Raw genomic sequence first — 21,191 nt, forward strand, 5'->3', positions numbered from 1 at the left:
TGAAAGCCAGGACAAGCGCAAAGCTTAAGAAACCATTTCAACTCTGATTCACTTTCATCCATGCAGAAGTTGTGTGGTATGTTGTTTTTTTTTTTGTTTGTTTGTTTGTTACAACATGCTTTTGAAACATGATGTCTTGAGGGTCATCTTCTCATCATTCTCATGTCTATAGTCCCAAATCTTTTCCAGTCTCACCACCCACAATCCATACTTGGTGTTGCTAATAAAAAGGCCTATTTTGTGGAGGTGTTGGATTCTACAGCTCCTGCTAAAGCTTTTTGTACACTGGGCTGATATTGCAACGCAAATATGCATAAAGGAACTTTGCTCGTGATGAGAGTCACCAACCAAACAGTAATTGTTTGGTTGCTAATTGTTGCTGCTAGAGGATGAACATAAAACAACATTGAAATGGCACAGCAGTAGTGCCTCTCTCAATTCTTATTCTTTTCAAAGTATATGTGTATACTACAACAGAAAACTAACTGTATGATTAAACTAATTAGCAGTGTGCTGGAGAAACAAATGAAAGTGCAAATCCTGTAAACAAAAGTCTTTGTTTTTTTTTTTTTAATTCATTTTCCCCCAAAGGATGTACTTATATGTGCAGTATAATAAGAGTAGCTATATATAGTATCATATTCCCTAACATTTTGGATTTTAAAAATTTGAGACGAGTCTTTCTTTGGGAACACCAATCACTATAGGGATAATGTATAATTTCATATTATATAGTTCTGGTTGAAATCCCTTAGTATTGTAAACTATAATTAACAATAATACTGTTGGTGTAGATAAAGTATCAGACATGTTTCACCAGCCCCTGAAATGCCAACTAATTCTGTACATTTTCCCATGAAAAGCTATTAGAGCAACGTTGTGATTTTTTCCAAATTCATGAGGACCTGAATTACTGTGATATAAATGCTATACAGCCATTTGTGTTTCTTATTAAACATTCCACAGAGAGGAAATAGTAGTTTCCAAAATCTTGAAAGCCCTCATTTTTGTGCATCTGTCTGATACAGCTTCAGGATTTGTAAAGAACCAAAGTCAATCCCATGTTACCACTCTGGACAACTGTTTTCCCTCCAGTGATGAAAGTCTCTGGGATTTTATCGGCACCAATAAGTCCCATAAACTTAGCAGGGGGCAGCCTTATTCCCTAGAAAACTTTCCTATCATTTACAGTGTTCTGAATCTTAGAATGTTTCATGTTGTGCTTGGCATAAACCCAAATACTTTTTAGCAGCCATAGTCTCTGGATTCCTCTTGTATTTAATCTAGCCTGGACTAGGGCCTGAGCAAGACCTTCCCAGCAATTGCATCCCTGGCCTACTAAGGACCGAGTCTTGGTCCAAGAAGCCTTTAATGACTTCCACTTAGGCTAGCATCATGGATTTGTCAACCTAAAAAGACAAAGGCACTTTGGGGATAACAGCTGAGCCTGAGCTTTGGCAGAAGACTGACAACAGCTATGAGAGTGGACTTTGAAGAGAGGCAAGGAATCTAGCAGTGAAAATCAGGCATAGAAGACAAAAGACTGTGTTTATCAGGAAGGAGTCACTAGAGGACAGACTGGAGAAGACATTAAATGGAGACATTTGAAGATATAAATGGGTTCATATCTTCACTGGATGCTGGAGAGCAGCCCTGCAGAGAGGTATCTGGGGGCTGCGGTTGACAGCAAGTTGAATATGAGCCAGCAGTGTGCCCTGGCAGCCAGGAGGGCCAACCATATCCTGGGGTGCATCAAGCACGGCATCACTAGTTGGTCAAGGGAAGAGATTGTCCTGTTCTAATCTGTGCTGGTGCAGCCTCACCTCAAGTACTGTGTGCAGTTCTGGGCACCACAGTACAAAAAGGATGTAAAACTGTTGGAAAGCGTCCAGAGAAGGGCTACAAAGATGGTGGAGGGCCTAGAGGGGAAGACATATGAGGGGCAGCTGAGGTCACTTTGCCTGTTCAGCCTGGAGAGGAGGAGGCTGAGGGGAGACCTCATCACAGTCTACAACTTCCTTGAGAGGGGGAGTGGAGGGGCAGGCACCAGCCTATTCTCCTTAATCACCAGTGATAGGACTGGAAGGAATGGTGTCAAGCTGAGGCAGGGGAGGCTTAGGCTAGACATCAGGAAGAGGTTCTTCACTGAGAGGGTCATTGCACACTGGAACAGGCTCCACAGTGAAGTATTCACTTCACCAAGCCTGTCTGAATTTAAGAAGTGGTTGGACTGTGCACTTATTCACAGGGTCTAAAATTTTGGGTAGACCTGTGTGGTACCAGGAGTTGGACTGGATGATCCTTATAGGTCCCTTCCAACTTGGGATATTCTATGGTTCGTATGATTCAGCCAGGAGCCAAAGGTCAATTTGAAGGATGACTGGGAGGAAAAAAAGCAGAAGCAAGATCAAGACCTTCTGAGACCAGGATGAGAAGCCTGACAAAGGAATAAGTACAACTGGCTATATGGGAAGGTACAAATAAACAAGAGGCAGAACCAAGACTAAAGTGATTGGATAATGTGACCAGGGGTAGAAGAGGGTTTTTACACTAGCCTTGCACTTGCCTGATCTTAGTTCAGGCCCTGGCACAAATCATAGATGCATAGAATGCCTACAAGCCCAAGGGGAATAACAGAACATCTGCAACCCTATTTTATCTCAAGAACAGCTTGGGATCTACACCAGCCAGGAGCTCAGTTACCAGAGGAACCTGCAGAGGCCAGACAAGCAGCCTGGGTAACACAAACAAACACCAGAACGCTAAACATCAAACCAAGTGAGTATATCTTGAACCTGAGGGGCAATATCACCTCACTGCCTGGCTACCACAGAAAGTTGAGTCTCAGGACACTGCTGTTCTGAGTAACTCTGGAGAGTTCCATTTCAGAAATCATTACTAAAAACATCCTACTTCCTCTTAAATACCAAGAGAGGCTGTAAAGCCACAGCTCCACTCTTGCATTTTTGAGCATAACACAGCTGCTATGGATGAGCATGTCTTGTAATGTTGGCATGGACCACACTTGCGCTTCTCTGCAGTCTTGAGCAAGAGACATTACAAGTTTTGGTGTGTAAGAAGGTAAAGCAATGGCTTCCCCTGCCTCCATCCAGAATTTGGAGCTTCTTTTGAAGAAGACCTCACGTCTTTGGAGCAATTAGGAAGTGGGAAATCCCGTTTGCTGGTTTCAAAACCAGAACAGTCAGAAAAACACACGTACTAGAAAGGACGTAATCGGTTTTGGGTCACTGTTGCTGACACCCCATTGATCACTTACAAGTTTTAAACTCTGCCTAAATATTAAGTAACATACAGCAGCAGGAACTAACTTGAGCATTACACTTTTGGCACTACTTCTTGACAGGTGCTTCACAAACAGCTGTTTAAACTGAACTTCCATTTCGACAACAAAGCCTCCAGGGAAACACCCCCTCCCATCCCCCTCCAACAGCTCCAGAGAGGAATAGAAAATCAGCAGCCCCTTAAAGCAGCCAGTAGAGCGGTAAGTATCTCTGATATGACTGTGTAGCACACTTGCAAATACAGGGCTGGAACAAACTCATTTAGAGCCAAACCTTCAACACAAGCCATCATTAATTAGTAATCTCCAGAGGCTGGCCTCCCTCCTTGGTGCCTCTCACTATTTCCTCATCTCCCCAGCTAGCAGCAAAAAAAAAAAAAAAAAAAAAAAAAAAAAAAAAAACCCACACACACTCCTGATTGCATCAGTTTTGATTACTCTTTAGATGAGGAGATTCTCCTCTGGCTAACCAAGGTTACACTCATGTGGCCCACTAGGACTTTGCCACTTTGGTAACATCAGCAACCCTAGGAGATTTGAATGTTATACAAAAAATAGTGCTCAAGGGCTGGATGAAGAATAATTCTTACATAAAATCTTTCTCTCCGATTTTCTCTCTGATTTTTACTTGACACCTGCTATACCTAAGAGGCAAGAAGAATCACAAAACTCAAAGACAAATCAACCAAAAAATAATAATAATAAAAGCCTTCAGAAGGGAATAGATAGTCCAGGGAGCACTACAGATTATCCAGGCATGTGATTTATTGGAACCAGTTATTCACACAAGAACCATGCGACAGCATTAATTCCAAATATATTTTGGTCACATTTCTTCAATTGTCAGCTCATGTTCAGTTGCTTCCTCAATGTTTTTAAGTTGACGAAGCACCCATTCTCTTTGTTTCTTTCTCTGTTATAGAAAAACAGAAATATTTAGTCAATCTGATTCAGTTAGACTTCACTTTCTTTAAAAAGAAAACACAAACGCATCATAAATCAATCCAACCGGTTTTTTTGGCTGTAGATTTCATTTTAAGCTAAAAAACTTCTACTCTCAGAGTGGGCAGGTTTATCTGTAGATTGCTTCTTTCTCCATTTTTAGGTAAGTTGCCAATATTAAGATATTTGAGAATTTTTCAAGTTTAACCATTAATTTGTTCCCATGCTTAAGCTTCTCCTAAAGTGTGTGTATATATATATATATATATATATATATATGCTACTAGTGTTCACAAATTGTCATGCAAGCTCAGAGGATAAAATAAATACCAGATTGGAAAACTATATCCCATCTAATTAGGGATGATATCACAGATTATGACCCAATTCATACATATTCATTCCTACTAGTAAAGTTGTGAAGATGCTCTGTTACCAAAATATTTCCATACTCCTAGAAAAATTTGTATATACTCAGCATTAGTAGAAAACTGTGTACTATTTCATTGCACATGGACAATATAGTTACCACCATAGATTTATCAATTTTCTTCTTTCTCTTTTTTACTATTTGGACATCTTTTATCCCTGGTATTCCAGTAACCAGCCACGAAGGTCCACTCCTGGGAGTTACTGCAACCTTCTCAGATCCATTTGTTGAGGCTTGAGTTTCCACACTTGAGATAGCCTTTTCACTTGGTTCTTCATTTGACTCAGAGGCCAACACAGTGGAAAGTCTTCTTCTAGAAAATACAACCCGAGAACTTTTGTTTATCTCCTTGTTTGAATCTTGCAAGTCAAACACTGTTGAAAGCCTTTTTGGAGACTTATGAGGGATGTATGCTTCAATACTTGCTAGCGACACTTGAGCTAATGATCTGCTTAGAGTTGATTTTGGCACTGGGGATACGTGAACTCTCTTACTGCCATCTTGATCCTTGATCGACTGATAAGTCAAATCTGTAAGAGACGGAATTGTTCTGGAGAGCATTGAGTCCACTGGAGTGCTGTGTTTCACCAGTTGCTTTTTCAGAGATCTTTTGACATTTAGAAAAGAATCTTCTTCCTCTGACATCTGGAAGTCAAGTTTGCCGTCTTGAGGAAAAAAAAAAAAGTGTCATTGTTCATATAGTGAGATGCCATGTAAGGTGTTCAGTTGCAAAAAAAAAAAAATCCAAGGTGCTCCAGTTTCCTTGTTTGCATTCTCTCTCTACATGGAATATATCTGTTGTAGAGATCAGTGTTCTTAAAGGGCTTAAAAAATAAAGCATCTTGTCACATACAAGATTTACTCCTGTCCAAGCCCTCCACTTATGAAGCTCCACGATGATTAAGTTCTAGCTTATCTCATTAACTCCAACTTCATTAAGACAGTAGTTTCTCCTTCAGCAAAAGCAGATAATATGCTTTTGGTTCGCAGTTGCTAATGCTGAGTAAGACCCTTGTAATTACTGCATACTAAAAGAATTAAAATATGGTAGCAAAAAAGAAAGCACGCTGGAGAAGCATGGAGACGTTCTGGATTCAAGGAAGAATCTTTTACTCCAACTACCATTTTGTCTCTTATCTTCCTTAAAAGTGGGCTCACAAACATCTTATTCCCTTTCACTTACTATCTGTATTACTTCTAGCCCTGAACTCTGATGCTAAAACAACTGTTTTGTACAACTGAGTTTATAATAATGACAAAGTTACTCTTATTGGTAAGATTTCCCACTTCTACCCCTGCACCAAGACCAAAAAGGAACTTGTCTTACATGTAGAGAAGCCCAATATAAATATATCTTGAAGTGGACATATTAGAGATCTCTATATTAGATAAGTGTAAGTATTTCTAATAACTGTTGAACAATGTGGTTTCATGAGGAAATTCGTAAGCTTCATACAAGTTGATTGTATAAAGCTAATCAAGGGGGAAAACAACTTTTTTTTTCCTCAAAAAAAGTTATCAAAGATATCACAGGGGAGTAGGGTGAAACAGCACACACAGGAATTTTGCTGATGTCATATGCAGCTGTTCTCCACTAATAGGAAATACTTTGCACCTGTGTAGGGTCCATTAATTTGGTAGAACGTCACCCCCACTTCATGTTTCTAGAAGACCACATGGCCAGAGGGAAAAAGAATTAAACCTCTTCAAAATATATGTGGTTTGTATTTTTTTGTTTGTTTTTTCCCTCTCCTCTCCTTTGAAAAGGGCTGGGGAAGAGAACATCTGTATCAATTTTATTTAGATAAGCGCTTCTCCACTCACTCCTTAGCAGTGCTGGTTTGTGTGATATACCATAAGCAGCCTTCAGCCTACAGTTACTGCTTTTTTTCCTTCTATATCCAGCCACACTGACTTCCCTTAGTGTTTATTATAGAAGCTTACTCATAGTAAGCTTCTTTGAATAAACTTGGGAATCAATACAAGGAGTTTGCAATTCCCCCAAACGCTATTCAGCTACACGTTTTGATGCTTTCCCCTTATTCATTAAATAATAGTTTACAATTAAAAGCTGCTTTTTGTTTTCTACTTTTAAAAGAAGTTTATAAGAATGTTTCCAACCAAAGCTTCTGAGAACAACAAAATGCTGTGATTCTTTCATGCTTCTCTTTACTTTAAATATACCTATATACAAACAACATTTTTTCACCTAGCTTAATTAATAGCACCATTATTAAAGGGGGAGGGATTTAAAAAATCAACAGAGAAATATAAACCATTTAACAATGTCAGAGTCTACAGTGGGAGAACAAATCTTTGGCAAAAGAAAATAACCCTACCAGTGCTATCAGATCCCATCTGACGTCCTCCACTTCTCAGATGATCTAACTTCACTTGCTGCTTCAGTTCTTATATCCCTAACAACTTCCCAGCATACTTTGCGGCAGACACTCCCTAAATCACATATTTAGCATTTTTTAGGAGTTTCACCAGTACTGCTGAATAACAATAATAATGCTAAAAGCTAAATAGAAATCTGGGATAAAATAGTCACAGGAAAATGGGCTAGACAACTTATCAATGTGCTACATTTATTGTTATTTAGATGCTGCATGTGGCCTATTTCAATCACATGATTAATCTAGTGATTTATTGTCTTCACATAACTGTTTAAGGCATGTTGAGGATCTGCTGCAAAATGGATGTTTGTTGATGGACTTATTATGTTGATGGACTTATATCTGCCACACAGATTTTGGTTTTTGTTTCTATTACCTGAAAAAATAATGAGAGAATAAATGCCAAATCTGCAGTGAACAAGCTCTTTTAAGAAAAATGGGTAGTGAAAACTAACTGAAGATTATTTTGCTGCAGTCTGAATTTCATGGTGTTTGCAACTAACAACTGTGGAAATGTCAGTATTTTATATTGAAGTAAGTGGTTTCAAAACATCAGCTTTTAGATGAGAATTGTACTGGTCTGAAATTGTAAGGTTTTGGTGGAGAACCATAATTTGTGTTGACAGAGAAACGCATTTGGACTGAACCAGGCCCACTGATTTGCAAGTCAGCTTTGTGGTGGATGGCAGTAAGCAGCTGTTCTCACAACACTGTAGAGCAAGCACAGACGTGGAGGAGTGCATGCACGGATATTGGGGTAGCTCCATTCGACAAAGCATGACTTGTGGACTTTTACAATCTAAGTTGATCAGACAGACCTAATTTCATGGCTTTACATGGGTGACCTGAGGTTGTAGAGTGCACCTAGCACAGAAGGCCAAAGGGCTGATCTTGCCAGGAGTTGAACTGTGGTTCCAGGGAGTCTGAGCATTTCAAACTTAATCATAAACCACCCTCTTTTGCTGTATGAATAATTGTACTATGAATAGAGAATTGGAGCTACCAGTTCACTATTTAGGAATAACAGTCTGTCAGTATATGGGGTAAGTTGCTAGGTTTAAATTATGTGCCCCTAAGGAACAGAAAGAAAGCTTGAGAAATGGAGGCACTTTACAATCACATGGATTGCATAAGTAAACATCCTGGAAATAGTCTGTCCAGGTTAAGCTATTTATTTCCTAAAATCCCCAGGGAGGTTCTTACAGGAATATTTTGAGAACTAAACAGAAATTATTTTGAGTTATTTGTGGCTGGGCGAAAGAAAAAATTCTCAGTCCTTTATAAACATAGAAGAGGCTAGCCTTTACCTCATTTTGAATATTAGTAGCTAGTTTTCAAACTAGTGGCCTTGTGGTTTCAAGAACAAACCCACCAGGTCATCCATACTGTACCTTGCAGAGCTCGGCAATCCAGTTCCTTATATAGCACAGAGCAGAGAGTGATGGCTTGACATAGTGTTGCAATGTTTGCACTGTCCTGCTGTGACAGTGGGACATCCTACTGCCTCTCCCAGTAAGGCTGTGATGCAAACAATGCTGTGCAGCATGAACCTGCACAATATTTTTTTGTGGATCTGCACAAAATTGACATAATTTCAAAAGCTCCTGGCCACACCTTCCAGAATGTAGTTCATTCTTTGTCCTCCCCTTTGTGTTTGTCCTCACTTTGTAGCATATCCTTTTCAGGGCTTCTCACAGTCCACCATTGATGTCTGCAGCTGCATGATTTTTATGCCTATCTTCCATGGACCTTTCCTACATAATTCTTAAAAATAACATTTCTCTGTCTCCTCTAAAGTAATTACTTATTTCTCTAGTTCTTTTTCAAGTATTCTTAAGATATAAATTAGTATATTTGCAAATTGTTCTATTAGCCATAGTTTCTCTTTTGTGCTAGAGATTTAGCTTTTTATGAAGTGATGGTAAGGTGTTACAGAGAACAGAAAGGAAGTAACTATGCAGAGATAAGAGAGAAAAGAGCCCAAAGCAAATGTGAGCATGCTGAACTCAGCAATCTAGCTATAGTGACGATATTACTATAGCCTTGGTGTATCTGTAGCCTGGACATGAAACTTGTAAGGTCAGGCATGACTGTCATCTTTCAGACTTCTTGATGCTTTCAGAGGACACGTTTTATGTCCTGTCCTCACTCCTATTCATTATGTGCCATTCCTTCACTAAAACTATGGTCGTTGGTATGATCATCCTTCTCTTCACATTTTCTACCTCATATTTGGAGCAATAACTCCTTATATCTGGATCCAGCTGTTTGATCTATGATTACATATGTTCCTTTCTTCTGCTGTATCATACAAGGTGGAACACAATTCCAGCATTATTATTATGCAGTCTCCATACATTTATATTAAACTTCCTTTGACTTTACATTAATAGCTTAAAAGATTCTTCTGTTGGTCTAATTTTAGGACATAAATTCATCTACCTTTCTAAAATGGTTCAAAACTCATATAGAAAATGGTTTAAATGTCTCTACTATATTCCTTTGTGGGAAACATTCATTCTTAAAGTTTTCAGTTCCAAAACCAACATAAGTGGGAAAAACAAAACCAAAACAATGTTTTGTTCACATTTCAACCCTTTTATTCCTGTTCAAATGCATGCATTCACTTCAGAGATATGGGAGTTTGAGATGACCTCGTTGGGAAGAAAATAAACCTGGAATTATTTTTCAGTTTACCAAGGAATAACATGTATTGCCATAGGACATCTTTTTTCCTTAGTGCTCTGGCCTAGTCTGAGAGACTGCCCGTCTTCAGTTGTTGCTGTGTTCAGTTCTTCATTTTCCACTCTGATGATGTTATCAGCCAGTTCTCCTGAAGGGAACTTGGGTGCTGAACTAGACCTCAGCTCCTATGCATCTCTAACATATTATGTTGAATTGGTTGTGTAATTCTAGATTGTGAAGTCATAAAACTTGCATAAGTGTCTAAGCAGTTAGTAGGTTGGTGCAGTCTTTCTTGGCAAGAAGAGTATCAGGCCTTCTCCCTGCTCTGGGGTCAGCCTAATGGTTTTTGGTGAAGAGGGTGGTTCCACAAAAAGTACATAATGGACAGTAGGAAAAGAGCATGGTAAATACAGCTCATCACTCTACTGTTCATAGCGGGATGATACTTATTTGGATAAACGGAAGGAAGGAGGAAGAGCCAGAGGAAGAAAACAAGGGATGGTGGGGAGGAATAAGGGGGGGGGGGGAGGGGGGAGAGGGGTACGTAAAAAGAAGAAAAAATGCAGATAGGTATACAAAGATGAAAATGCTTTCCTAAATTTACAGCCATACCAGAAGAATAAATTAGAGGAAATAATAAAGGAATGGAAAGGAATAATAAAAAAGAAAAGAAATTATACTATATTTACTAAAAGATTTAGAAGATTTAGGCCCAGATTATTAGTTGTTTACAGAAGAAACCCATGAAAATGGAAATCTAATTCAAATTCTCATAACCTTTTCTTCCTCTTTCTGAATTTTGTGATATAGTCAAGACAAATCGGAATGTTCTAAGACTGCCAATCAGACTGAACTTCCCAGTGAAAACAGGAGTGGCACATCTCATTTATCAACACGAAGGCTGAAACCATCAGGGAACCTCATCATGAACTAACCTCTACAGCTCTAGCGCCTTCCTTTGTCTTTCCAGTGTTATGATACAGTGGGATATGAAAAGTAGCAGAGCCTTTGTCTCAGTGAGTTGTAGGCTCCTTGGGCAGCCACAAATGTTGAAATGGAAGCAGTACAAAACTCTTGGGGATGTAGCTTTTTTAGGTATATAAAGCTGCATGAAGGGACTTTTCAAAAGTGCATTAAGCACCTTATTTCCATTTATTTCAGTAGGAATTACATGCCTGGGCACTACTGAATATCCTGAGATTTTTGATAGGGTATACTATGGGGAAAGCCATTTAATAAATACGTTTTGAAGGAACTTCGATTAAATCTTCAGAAACCAAGGATTATAATCTTCTGTGGTCTGTTAAACAAGCTATACGCATTTATGAATCTGCTCTCTATCTGTTTTGGCCTTTTGGAAGACTTTTCTCATTGGCAGTAGAATGCAGAATTAAGATATGATCATTGGAGAAAAAAAAAAAAAGAAAAAGAAAAAGAAAAAAAAAAAGAGAGAGAGATTACATATAGCATGTGCAAATGTACTTTTACAGCTGTTGGAAATCCTGTGTAGCAACGATCTTTTTTTTCTGGCCAGTGGCAAGGTCGACATCTTTGGCTACATTGTCCAGGGATAGAAATAAATGTGGTACAATTTCCACTCTAACTGCTGTCATAGAAGCATCTTATAAGCAGCTTGAGGCTTTAGGGAATCCTAGACAGCTCAGTACTATCAATACACTGAGTCATGAAATATGTTTCAGATTTTAGGTAGTGTACCTCTGCCATGACTGGGTCTGTTCAGCTGGACAGCAAATCTGATTTTGCACACTCAAAGCAGCAATTTGTATGCTGACTGAGATTTGCAGCTACTCAGAAAGTCAAACCTATGTTTAAACATCTAAATCTCCTTCCATATGATTAATTTCAGTGAGAGTGTAAGGAATAATGAGATTTCTTTAAAACCAAATAATTGCAAATGTTATTACATGCTTTTAATTTAAATGTTAAAAACAGAAAATTTCCATCTAGGTCCAAAAATTGCAGGGAATTGAAAGTAATATTCTACTTTTTTTTTTTTTTTTTTCCCTGCTTTAACATAGGACTGAGTAAACGAAAGCCTTAAGGAGCAGACCTTTATCCCTTTGTTTTGTATCAGAACTCATAGGCAAGTTCAGTGCCACATCCTCCTACAGCAGGGCCCAGCTCTACCCTCAGATACAGTGCTTGGTGTCTATGTGAGAGGAGGATTAGACTGTAAATATTTAAAGAAACTGCTATCTTATAATCAATTATAAAACTCTAAGGCATTAAAAATTGTTGCTTCTCTTGGTTAAACAAGCTTATAAAATACAAGTAGCCATTCTAAAACATTGTAGGAAATGACAAACTGAGAAAAATATGTTTTTATCTAAAGGTCTGGATGATTAATATTTGACTTTAAAAAGTCAAATTACCTAAGTGGTAAGAAACTGGGTACACTTTCATAGCAGGAGAGGTCAATAACCTTCATAAAATCAATGTGCCACCACCTGCCTTTGTAATTACGTCAATGACTCCTCTTCATTATATGCTTATCCACTTCAGTCTTACCGGAGTGCCACAATGTGTTCTATCTGCATGTTGTTTGTTCACTAGACGGTGTCCTATACACTTTCGACGTGTTTCTACACTCCAGAAGTCCATTGAGTTAATATTCAACTGGGATCTTTCCTCAGTGACTTGCTGTGTGCTATCTGATATGACTGCTCCTTTCTAATTATGTTGGCAATGCTGCTGAGGAGAACAAAATACTATTGCCAAAGTTCAATAAACACACAAAGTAACTATAGAGTTTGGGGGAAAACAGTCGGTGATGCTTTCATGACCTTTGGCAACAGCATAAGCACAGTTTGGTCTATGCCAAACAAATGTCTAACTTCAAATTTCTCAGAGACTAGAAAATGATGGATTTGCTCTACTTTATTACATCTAATAATAAACAAAAAATGCTGTGTTTGTGAAGTGCAATAGCGTGGTCAGACTGACTATAGCCCTTTGCAGGAGGTCAGGCCAGGTGATTATCAATGGCTCTTTCTTATCATATTAGAATCCCACAGACAAATTCCCAGGTGATCTGAGATGAGGGAATACTAATGAAGTCATCAGAGTCCCACTGATTTAGTGAAGCAGAGCATTTGTGATAGGGAAGCTCATCCACTTTGTCTGTGGTGACATAGTAATTGATATGTCACGTTGTTTATGAAAGTCCTCATTGGCATCTTCAGACTAGGCCTAGTAAACTGAAAGGTAAACATTCATAATAATCATGACTACTTCTTCATCACTAGCTTTTTCTACTTATTCATCACTGACTTGCTATGGCTAAATCTAATAATAGTGGAGTAATGTCTGGTTTTAAGTATAGAAACAGCACAAATCTCAGAGGTTCATATTAATGCAAAATTAAATGCCAGTTTCTATCCTTTGAGCCCTGAACCTGAAAACCTACGCAAACTATTACTGTAATTGATAGCAGGAATAATCTACACAGGACTGGATGTTTAGGATTGGATTAGGACTCCTAGATAGCCTGGCTATACCTCAAGATCCCCATCCTCAAATGTTCTCTCCACAGTTCAGTGGCTTTAATGAGAGCCAGAATTGTAACAGACAATTTCCACTACGTGGATTGCTTTCCAGTTATGGCCTTTTTTTTTTCCATAAGAATAATCCAAACAAGAATATGGTTCATGATTGGTACCTGTATAATTATTTCATTCTCATGGGCAACAGGACTTCGTGTTCTGCCAGCAGGAACAGTGCATTAGGTGACCTGCTGACCTAGGGAATGGCTGGAAAACTGGAATGCTTTGACATAGATATAATGGCAATGCACCAATAATGCCTGGATGATGTACACTGTGTTCTCATTTTCTGTTCTTCCCTTCCCTCTGTTTTAAATTGACAATATCCTCTGGTAACATTTTTGGACAAGAACACCAGTTCTAGTCCTGGGTGGTTTATGCTATAGAAATGCAGACCCTGAACAAGAAATTCCAAAGAGACTGCATTTCTGTAAAATAAACCACCCAGGACTAGAACTGGTGTTCTTGTCCAAAAATGTTACCAGAGGGTATAAGCAAACCACTGCTGATACTACCTCATTACTGAAGCAATGCAAATTCTCACACTGTGTGATTATGTCTCTGAAGTGATTCAGCTGTAATGGTCATGACAGAAAAAATATTTCAATGTACCTGACCTGGGTCATTAATCCAGAATGTGTGTTAACTATTGCATTAACATATGTGTGTGTGTACATATTTTATGTACTATATCTATATATGCGTTATATGCATAACACCCCCAAAAACAACACAGTGAGAGTCAAACTTCTTAATATTAAGAAAAATACATAAAATACCAGTGCGGCAGAATAGCTCCACTTAAAGGTGAATGCCAGATTTTCAGTTTACCTGGATCCTTTTGACTTTAGAGCTATTCTGATTGAAACTTATGAAGATATGGTTTGCTCTCTTTCATAGAGGAAGAGGAAAATAAGAAATAGCTATGTAAGGCCTCAGACAATTCCTTTTATTAGTGTAAGGGCAGACCAAAAACTGTTTCAGCACACTCACTGTCATCACAATAATTCTGTACAACTCGTACTGAGCTCTCTAACCTGCAAGGGAAGTGGCTGGGGAGCCTTAGTCTAGCATTTGGAAAACAAAACAACAACAACAAAAAAATCTTACATCTGAGCCCAGGCTGTTTTTCATCGCAAGGGATTCTACATTTCCAAGTTATCTCAGAGCATATCTGCATAGACAGGCACGATAGACCTGAGCGCCTCTGCTTTTGCTCTTAGCTGGCCAGATGGCAGCCCGCTGTGATTTGGCAGTAGTACAATCAAATCAAACTACAGAGTCTCTTGAGAGACAGGTTGCCTGATGCAACTTTATCAGTTTTCAAATCAATCTGAAGTTAGCATATACAATTCTGCACTTAGGCTGGTTCTGTATCTTGCACAGTTTTCTCAATATAAACCACCTACATGACCTACTGCATCCACATAATTGGCCCAAATTGGTGAATACTTGCTGGCTTGTGGAAAGGGAGAGAGAGAGATGAGCTTCCCCTCCCCTTCTTCTGATCTCTATGGCCAATATTTTGCCAGTATTTGTGCATGTTTATTTTGCTCTGCTTGTACAATGGATGGAGCAATTGGTTCAAGCTAGCTTTCACTGTGATAAATGCAGAAAGTCAACATGATTGCAATGGAGCTGGATTCGTCCCATAAGGTTCTTTAGCACAAGGCACCTGTGAAATTAAAGGATTGCTAGATGTATGTTCTTAGCTTGAAAACTAAGAAGCAGTCTTTTGGACCTTTTGAAGGGCAGCTTCATATAGAAAAAAGAATGCAACTACACAAAAACAGTCAAATAGCAATCCCAAACAGTTGTTTATTCAAGCAGATTTTTTTCCTTTATTTTTAATTGGATTTCAGAAATTATAATAGTGCAAACACTCAGTATAAAAGTTGCAATAAGAAATTTACATTCACATTTAACATTTCAGTCCATTCACTTTTTAACATAAAAATAGGACAAATATTCAATTGCTTTTCTCAATTTAACAATCCTGAAAAAGACTGGAAGATACTCTACAATATTCTATTTACATAAAAAGACCCGTATTATTAATGCAAATCTATCATTAGAAGTTACCCAGTGTTAAGTTATTGTATTGTACTATGTATATACATACATATATATATATATAGTGTATAGTTATATAGTTACAAAAATTATGTATAGGTATCAGTGGGCTAAAATAGTTGGAAAAATGTCATCTTGACTTATGAATTCATTTCTTAAAGCTAGGACTGTTCATTTTATTTATCTATGTAGATATTTCTATTATGATACAAAAGGCCTCCTCCTGGTCCCTTTGAAGTCACTGGCAACAACACATTTGACATCAGTGGGAGAGGAACAGACCTTAAAGTAAGGCCTGATCTAGCAATTCAACAATCATTGAAGTTAATATAAGCATTAACTGTACCGGGCTGTAAATCAGACTAAAAGATTATCTGAAACCTTGTATGCCAATCAAATAAAGAGAAGAGTACATCAAATAAAGAGAAGAGTACATTTCTCCCTTTGAGGAATGGAAAATCTCTACCTGATGCAAATAACTTCCCTCCCCCCTCCCCCCCCGCCCCCCCAAGTCTAAGGAGAATATTCAAGTTAGTTTGCAAACAATGCAGAATTTGCTGCTAATATATGCAGCTAAAGCAGCTGGTAAGATTCCTCTAGCATGGTTTTCTTACTGAATACCTAAATTCAACCAACCTCATAAACCCCCAAAACTATATCTTGCTTTACTCTATTTTTTTTTAACAGAGTAATAACTCCAGACACAGACTACATGACCACCCTTGAAATGGGTTTGCACTTATTTTTTAAACATGACATCATGAATCAGGCTACCACACTCCTGTTTAACTGTGTCTCTGCAGCTGGCAGAATTCAGCCTTACTTTTCAGAGTGTTGCCAGCTGCTGGAGTCTGCCTTCCCACCACGGGGTTCATTTATCCACCCTCTTGGGTTTATGGTCACATGCAGCCACTTCCTAACAATATTTTGTCAAAGCTATTTCAATTCCCTTTAACACCTAATATTTGAAAACACTTCTTTTTTAAAAAAGAAGAAGGTTGGCAACTATGTGATGGAGGACATACAGAGGAAGAAAAAAAGCAGTAACCAACTGCAATAAAAATGTGAGGGAGGTGAACAACTGAGGGTGAGTTAAGTGCAGGAGGGTCATACTGATTTCTTAACAAGTGGTGCAGTGTTTATGAGCTGGAAGTCATTTTTTTTTTACTTCCAAAGAACTAAGAACTGTGTGGTGTTAGGCAGGCAGGCTTGCCTAACTCCTTTTTCTCTTATTGCTATGGCATTTATTCTGCTTAAGTATTTCTAGGATGCCTAAAATTATGGATAAGCCTACAATGGACACTGTGTCTTCATGTGTAGGCAGACCAATATTGATCGCAGAATACACGCTTCATGTCTGTTTTTGCTTCCTAACTGAGGCTGCTGGACATTTAATTATAAAAAGAAGGAAACATACACTTGTTAATCTTTTCAATTAACAGATCAGAAAAATACTTAACATCTCATTTCCAAGCAGAAACTATGGACACATACCAGAAGGGCTAAAATTCACCTCTTGACAGCAGAGTACAAGGACTAACCAATAAGATAAAATCCGGACAGATGTTGTAAATTGCAGTATGGGTTTTAGTGGCAGGGATTTTGAGAGATGGGTCAAATTTAGCTGAAACTGCTGAAATTATGAAGTTCTAGAATTCTCTGAATTGGGTTAAATTACTCCAGAAACAGTAACTGCTCTTGGACTCTGCTTTTCTGAGTGGAAAGTCTTAAAGCCTTACTTTAGTTTTTAACGTATTCCATAACATTGTCCAAATCTACCTCTGTGTAATAATCAGGTGCTTGAACACAAAACAGAAACTTGCTTTGTGTAAGTCCAAATTTGAACACTAATATGCAAATGTAGATGGAGCAATTAACATAAGCACTTTACTTCTTTTTTCTTAATTGAACTACAGTAATATCACTATAAAATAAAAGGAGAAAGGATATATGTTGTAATTCTTTAGAAGTGCAATTATCATTAAACAATGTTGTGATGGCACGAGTAGTTCATTTTCATCTACATTTCATTGAAAATGCTTGATATATCCCTTGAGTGGCATTTGAAATGTAAGAATAGACAACCGTTGCACCCATGCACCCTAAAGAGTAAAAGAAGTGAGAAATCACCTAAAGGACTTCAATGTGCCAACTCAAAATTGTCATAACTGAGGTCATCATTGACAGGTCTGGAATCAAAGTAGCAGATCAGGCACTTGAACAGTAAGACACAATAGTGTACAGAATCTTGGTAATTAAAATACACCTCAGCCTTGCCTGCAATGAGGACTGTTAAACTATAGCAAATGTGGCAGTGCAGTTACAAGCTGTAGGTAAGTGTACTGGATATATTTAATCAGCATGTTGTGCAAGCGTGTTCTGAAGAGGAGGGCAGCCAGCTTTTCCAAAGGAGCTCCAAGCTATCTGGCCAGATATTCTGCAAAACTCAGCTTAGTGTGTACACTGAGCTTTCTAGAAAATCTTTTCTTTATTTAACTTGGACCCACATATAACTGTCTATGGCCTTCATTTATAAACACTTGGATCACTCCTTGCACTGGCATAGCTGTGCTGGTAGTAAACCAAAGTAGGAAAGAAAGTAATAAAAAAGGTTCACAGTGATGCACAGCACTGTTTGTTCCTGCAGTCTTATGCTGGTGTGACACGTCTGATGCCACAAAAGGCATAAAACAGGGAATTCCAGTATAAAGAAGCAGATCCTCTAGCATGCAGTAAGGCACAAGTAAAAACTAGTCCCTTCAGCACATTGGCTATGGATATTAACCAATGCTAATTCAGATTTCAAAGTGCTTCCTCATGATTAGAAAATAGGCATAAAAGGTAACAACCAACTATTTCTAATGATTTTGGCTGGAATTTTTAAAGCAGTTCAACAAGAGATCTTGAACACTCTCATGAATGTGAACAGACAGCTGTTAACTCTTTGCTTTTTTTTTCTTTTCTTCTTTATGCCCTTGCATTTGTCAGATTACAGATCACCCCAGGCCGCCCAAGCAGTTTGACATTTTGAAGTATAATTAAAGAGTGATAGGCAGGCCCCACCTAACCTTTACTTGTTTTTCCATTTATTTAGATTTACTTATTTATTCATTATTTAATTTTGCTCAGAAGTGAGTGGCCTGAAAACTCTGTGAGAGATGGCCTTAAAAAGAATGAAGAGGAATAAATAAATAAATAAATAAATAAATAAAAGCTTACACGGAGTTATGGAAAAAGCCAATCATAAACAGGGTTGGGGTAGGGAAGCAGAGTCCAGATTGTCATTAGTCACAACAATTTTGCTACACTGAGATGTAAAATCCACTGAATTTGAGATGAGTTAGTTTATGACTGTTAGAAACCCTTAACTGCTGTATGAAGCCAATCATCAATACAAGGTAGTTGTTCTTACATGCAAACTGGGATATGATGTATGAATCTACAATCTGATGGCAGAATTGCTTGCAGAAAGTGTACTGCTTAGTTAACCCCACAATTACCTGATTAATCAAACAAACCGACAGATTCCTAAGTCCTATTATAAAACTAGCTCCAATCTGTAAAATACAAGAAGTCCTTGTTAATCCATAATAGAAAGTATTCACAGTCCACCCCCCTTTTTCTCTGCCACCAACCTCAGTGTTATGCTCCTACAATACTCCTGATTTATCATACAGTGCTTTTGTAAGTAATTCAAGTAGTCCCTAACTGTAGTACCATAGATATAACAACTTTAAAAATGGTGCATGTGAAATATTTCCAAAATTTAAAGTTTGGTTTAGCAGCAATATGGGAAAATCAGTTAAGAGGACTGGATACTGATTTACGGATCTTATGCCACTACCAGACAGGGGGCTCAAACTGTGAGCCAGGCTGTAATGTCTAAGGGGTGCATCCCTGTAAGCATGGCTTCAGTAGGAGCAGGAGTTGCATCAGCACAGGAGAACCCAGGCAGCTCAAAGCCAGAATACCCAGTGAACCTTCTCCTAATAGTTCTGTTCAATATTTTATGCTTAGCAATAGAAGTTTTCTGGAAAATGGCTAAAAACATTTTTAACAAAAATAAGGCAACAAAATGAATTTATATATATACATACACATATATATACATATGTATGTATCTAGTAAAATACTCTATTCACATTGTGTACTTTCCATATACAATAACATAATACCACGTTAGTAATTTACTCTGGGTAACATCAATGGGCCAATTCACCCCCTTTACCTTCCATAGTGTTGCACCTGCATACAGCAATAATGTATTTGACACTTGGTCCTGCATGATGACAATACTACATCAAATGCAGTATCACAGAGTACCCACTGAATGTCAGATATTACATCATTATGAACTAGAATATCTGCTTGGTTTTTGTATTACAGTAAGTAGAGTTTATTGCTTCTAATGACCAGAAGGTACCTCATAAAAACAGCATAGATGTTGATAACACATTTCATATACTGTATTATGGAACTTGGAACACTGAGGTTGGCAGATCACAATCATTAAATTATTTTTCTTCTTATTTTGCTGTTTGCATTTTGATTTTGCTTTGCTGAACACACATGCAACTAGTGGATTTAACTTTGTGCCAGAAGTGATATGTCAAAAATATTTAGTAAAACGTACTGTTTTGTACTTTTTTTTTTTTTTTTTACTGAAGTCAGGCATAAGTGGCATGCAGTATATTGCAAGGAAAACCAAAAGGACATCAATTTCCAAAGGATTTATAATCTCCATGCACATGTAAAATGTCTGTTACAAAAATTTGTTAAAAGTGTGCCTTTTTGCGTCTTTTTATACAAGTGTACATGCAATTACCTGTCAAAGCTAAAACTATTTACAAAATTTCACACAATACATCTTTTAAAGTGAATAGTACATGAAAGGCCAATGTTTTCTGTTGTTTTGTAACACTGTACAAGATTAAAAATAAATAAGGCATTATAATACAGGTTTATCACAAATTAAAAAAATGTTGGTTTTCACTGTAATACAAAACTCTAACTTGAAAGAACATTATGGCTAAATAGTCATCCTGCCTGGGCAGAACACATACAGAATCTGGACTTGCTGATGTAGAGAAAATACTTTGATTCTGCTACAAGCAGGTATTTATTCAACACATGAAAATGATTCAAGCTAGTTACTATTGTATTTGGATTTCTCAAAGCACTGAAATGGCACAGGTCATACACTGTTTCCTTTCAAACAGTGACTCCCAAGAACTTTCTTTTGCCTTACAGACAAATTATGGGCAAAAATATGAAAGAGACTTTTATAATTACTCTGTTACAGTGCTGTAAAATAGTGACTTCAGTTCAATACCAGAGTGAGACATCACTGTAACCCAAAGCAGAACTTGGCTTACAGAAATTCATCTCCTGACCTTTGTAATCATGCTAAATCCCTGGTGATTTCTGCAGGCCTTGTGGGTCCATAAGGGACGCAGATTCAGCCCTGTGAGCTGAAGCTTTTTGCTCTCAGTCTCACCTAGAGAAAGCAAGGGATAATTTGTATGTGTTTTAGTGAAAACAAGAGTGCAACTAGTTACATTTGGAAGCATCTACAAATAACAATGCATTTTACAGGCTGGATAAAACAGGTTTCTACTCAATGTATATGGAAAATGTTTGGAAATATCTAGCCAGGAATTCATCTGAAAGCTAATTTGTAATCTCAGCAGAGAATAATAATTAAAAAATCATTTAAAGATAAAGGTAGCACAGGAACACTTTGAAATTAGCTCCCAAAACAGTGAAGTAAGTTTGAACATCTCTGATACTTATTTCCT

General features: G+C 37.8%; 1 protein-coding gene across 2 annotated transcripts; it reads right to left on the reverse strand.

Moving 5' to 3' along the window:
- Positions 1 to 4,046: 4,046 nt before the first annotated feature.
- Positions 4,047 to 7,053, reverse strand: CCDC201 (coiled-coil domain containing 201). Of its 2 annotated transcripts, none has more exons than XM_050708796.1 (3): positions 7,013 to 7,053; positions 4,776 to 5,338; positions 4,047 to 4,214 (listed from the first exon to the last, which is right to left on the reverse strand). In XM_050708796.1, the coding sequence occupies exons 1-3, from the start codon at positions 7,029 to 7,031 to the stop codon at positions 4,128 to 4,130; spliced, it is 669 nt and encodes a 222-aa protein (XP_050564753.1). In that variant the 5' UTR covers positions 7,032 to 7,053; the 3' UTR covers positions 4,047 to 4,127. The 2 variants fall into 2 exon arrangements, with proteins under 2 accessions (XP_050564753.1, XP_035405790.1); XM_035549897.2 differs by having other exon boundaries at positions 4,773 to 5,338.
- Between the last annotated feature and the right edge of the window lie 14,138 nt (positions 7,054 to 21,191).

Source organism: Cygnus atratus, chromosome 2 (assembly GCF_013377495.2).
Source record: "Cygnus atratus isolate AKBS03 ecotype Queensland, Australia chromosome 2, CAtr_DNAZoo_HiC_assembly, whole genome shotgun sequence".
NCBI lineage: Eukaryota > Metazoa > Chordata > Aves > Anseriformes > Anatidae > Cygnus > Cygnus atratus.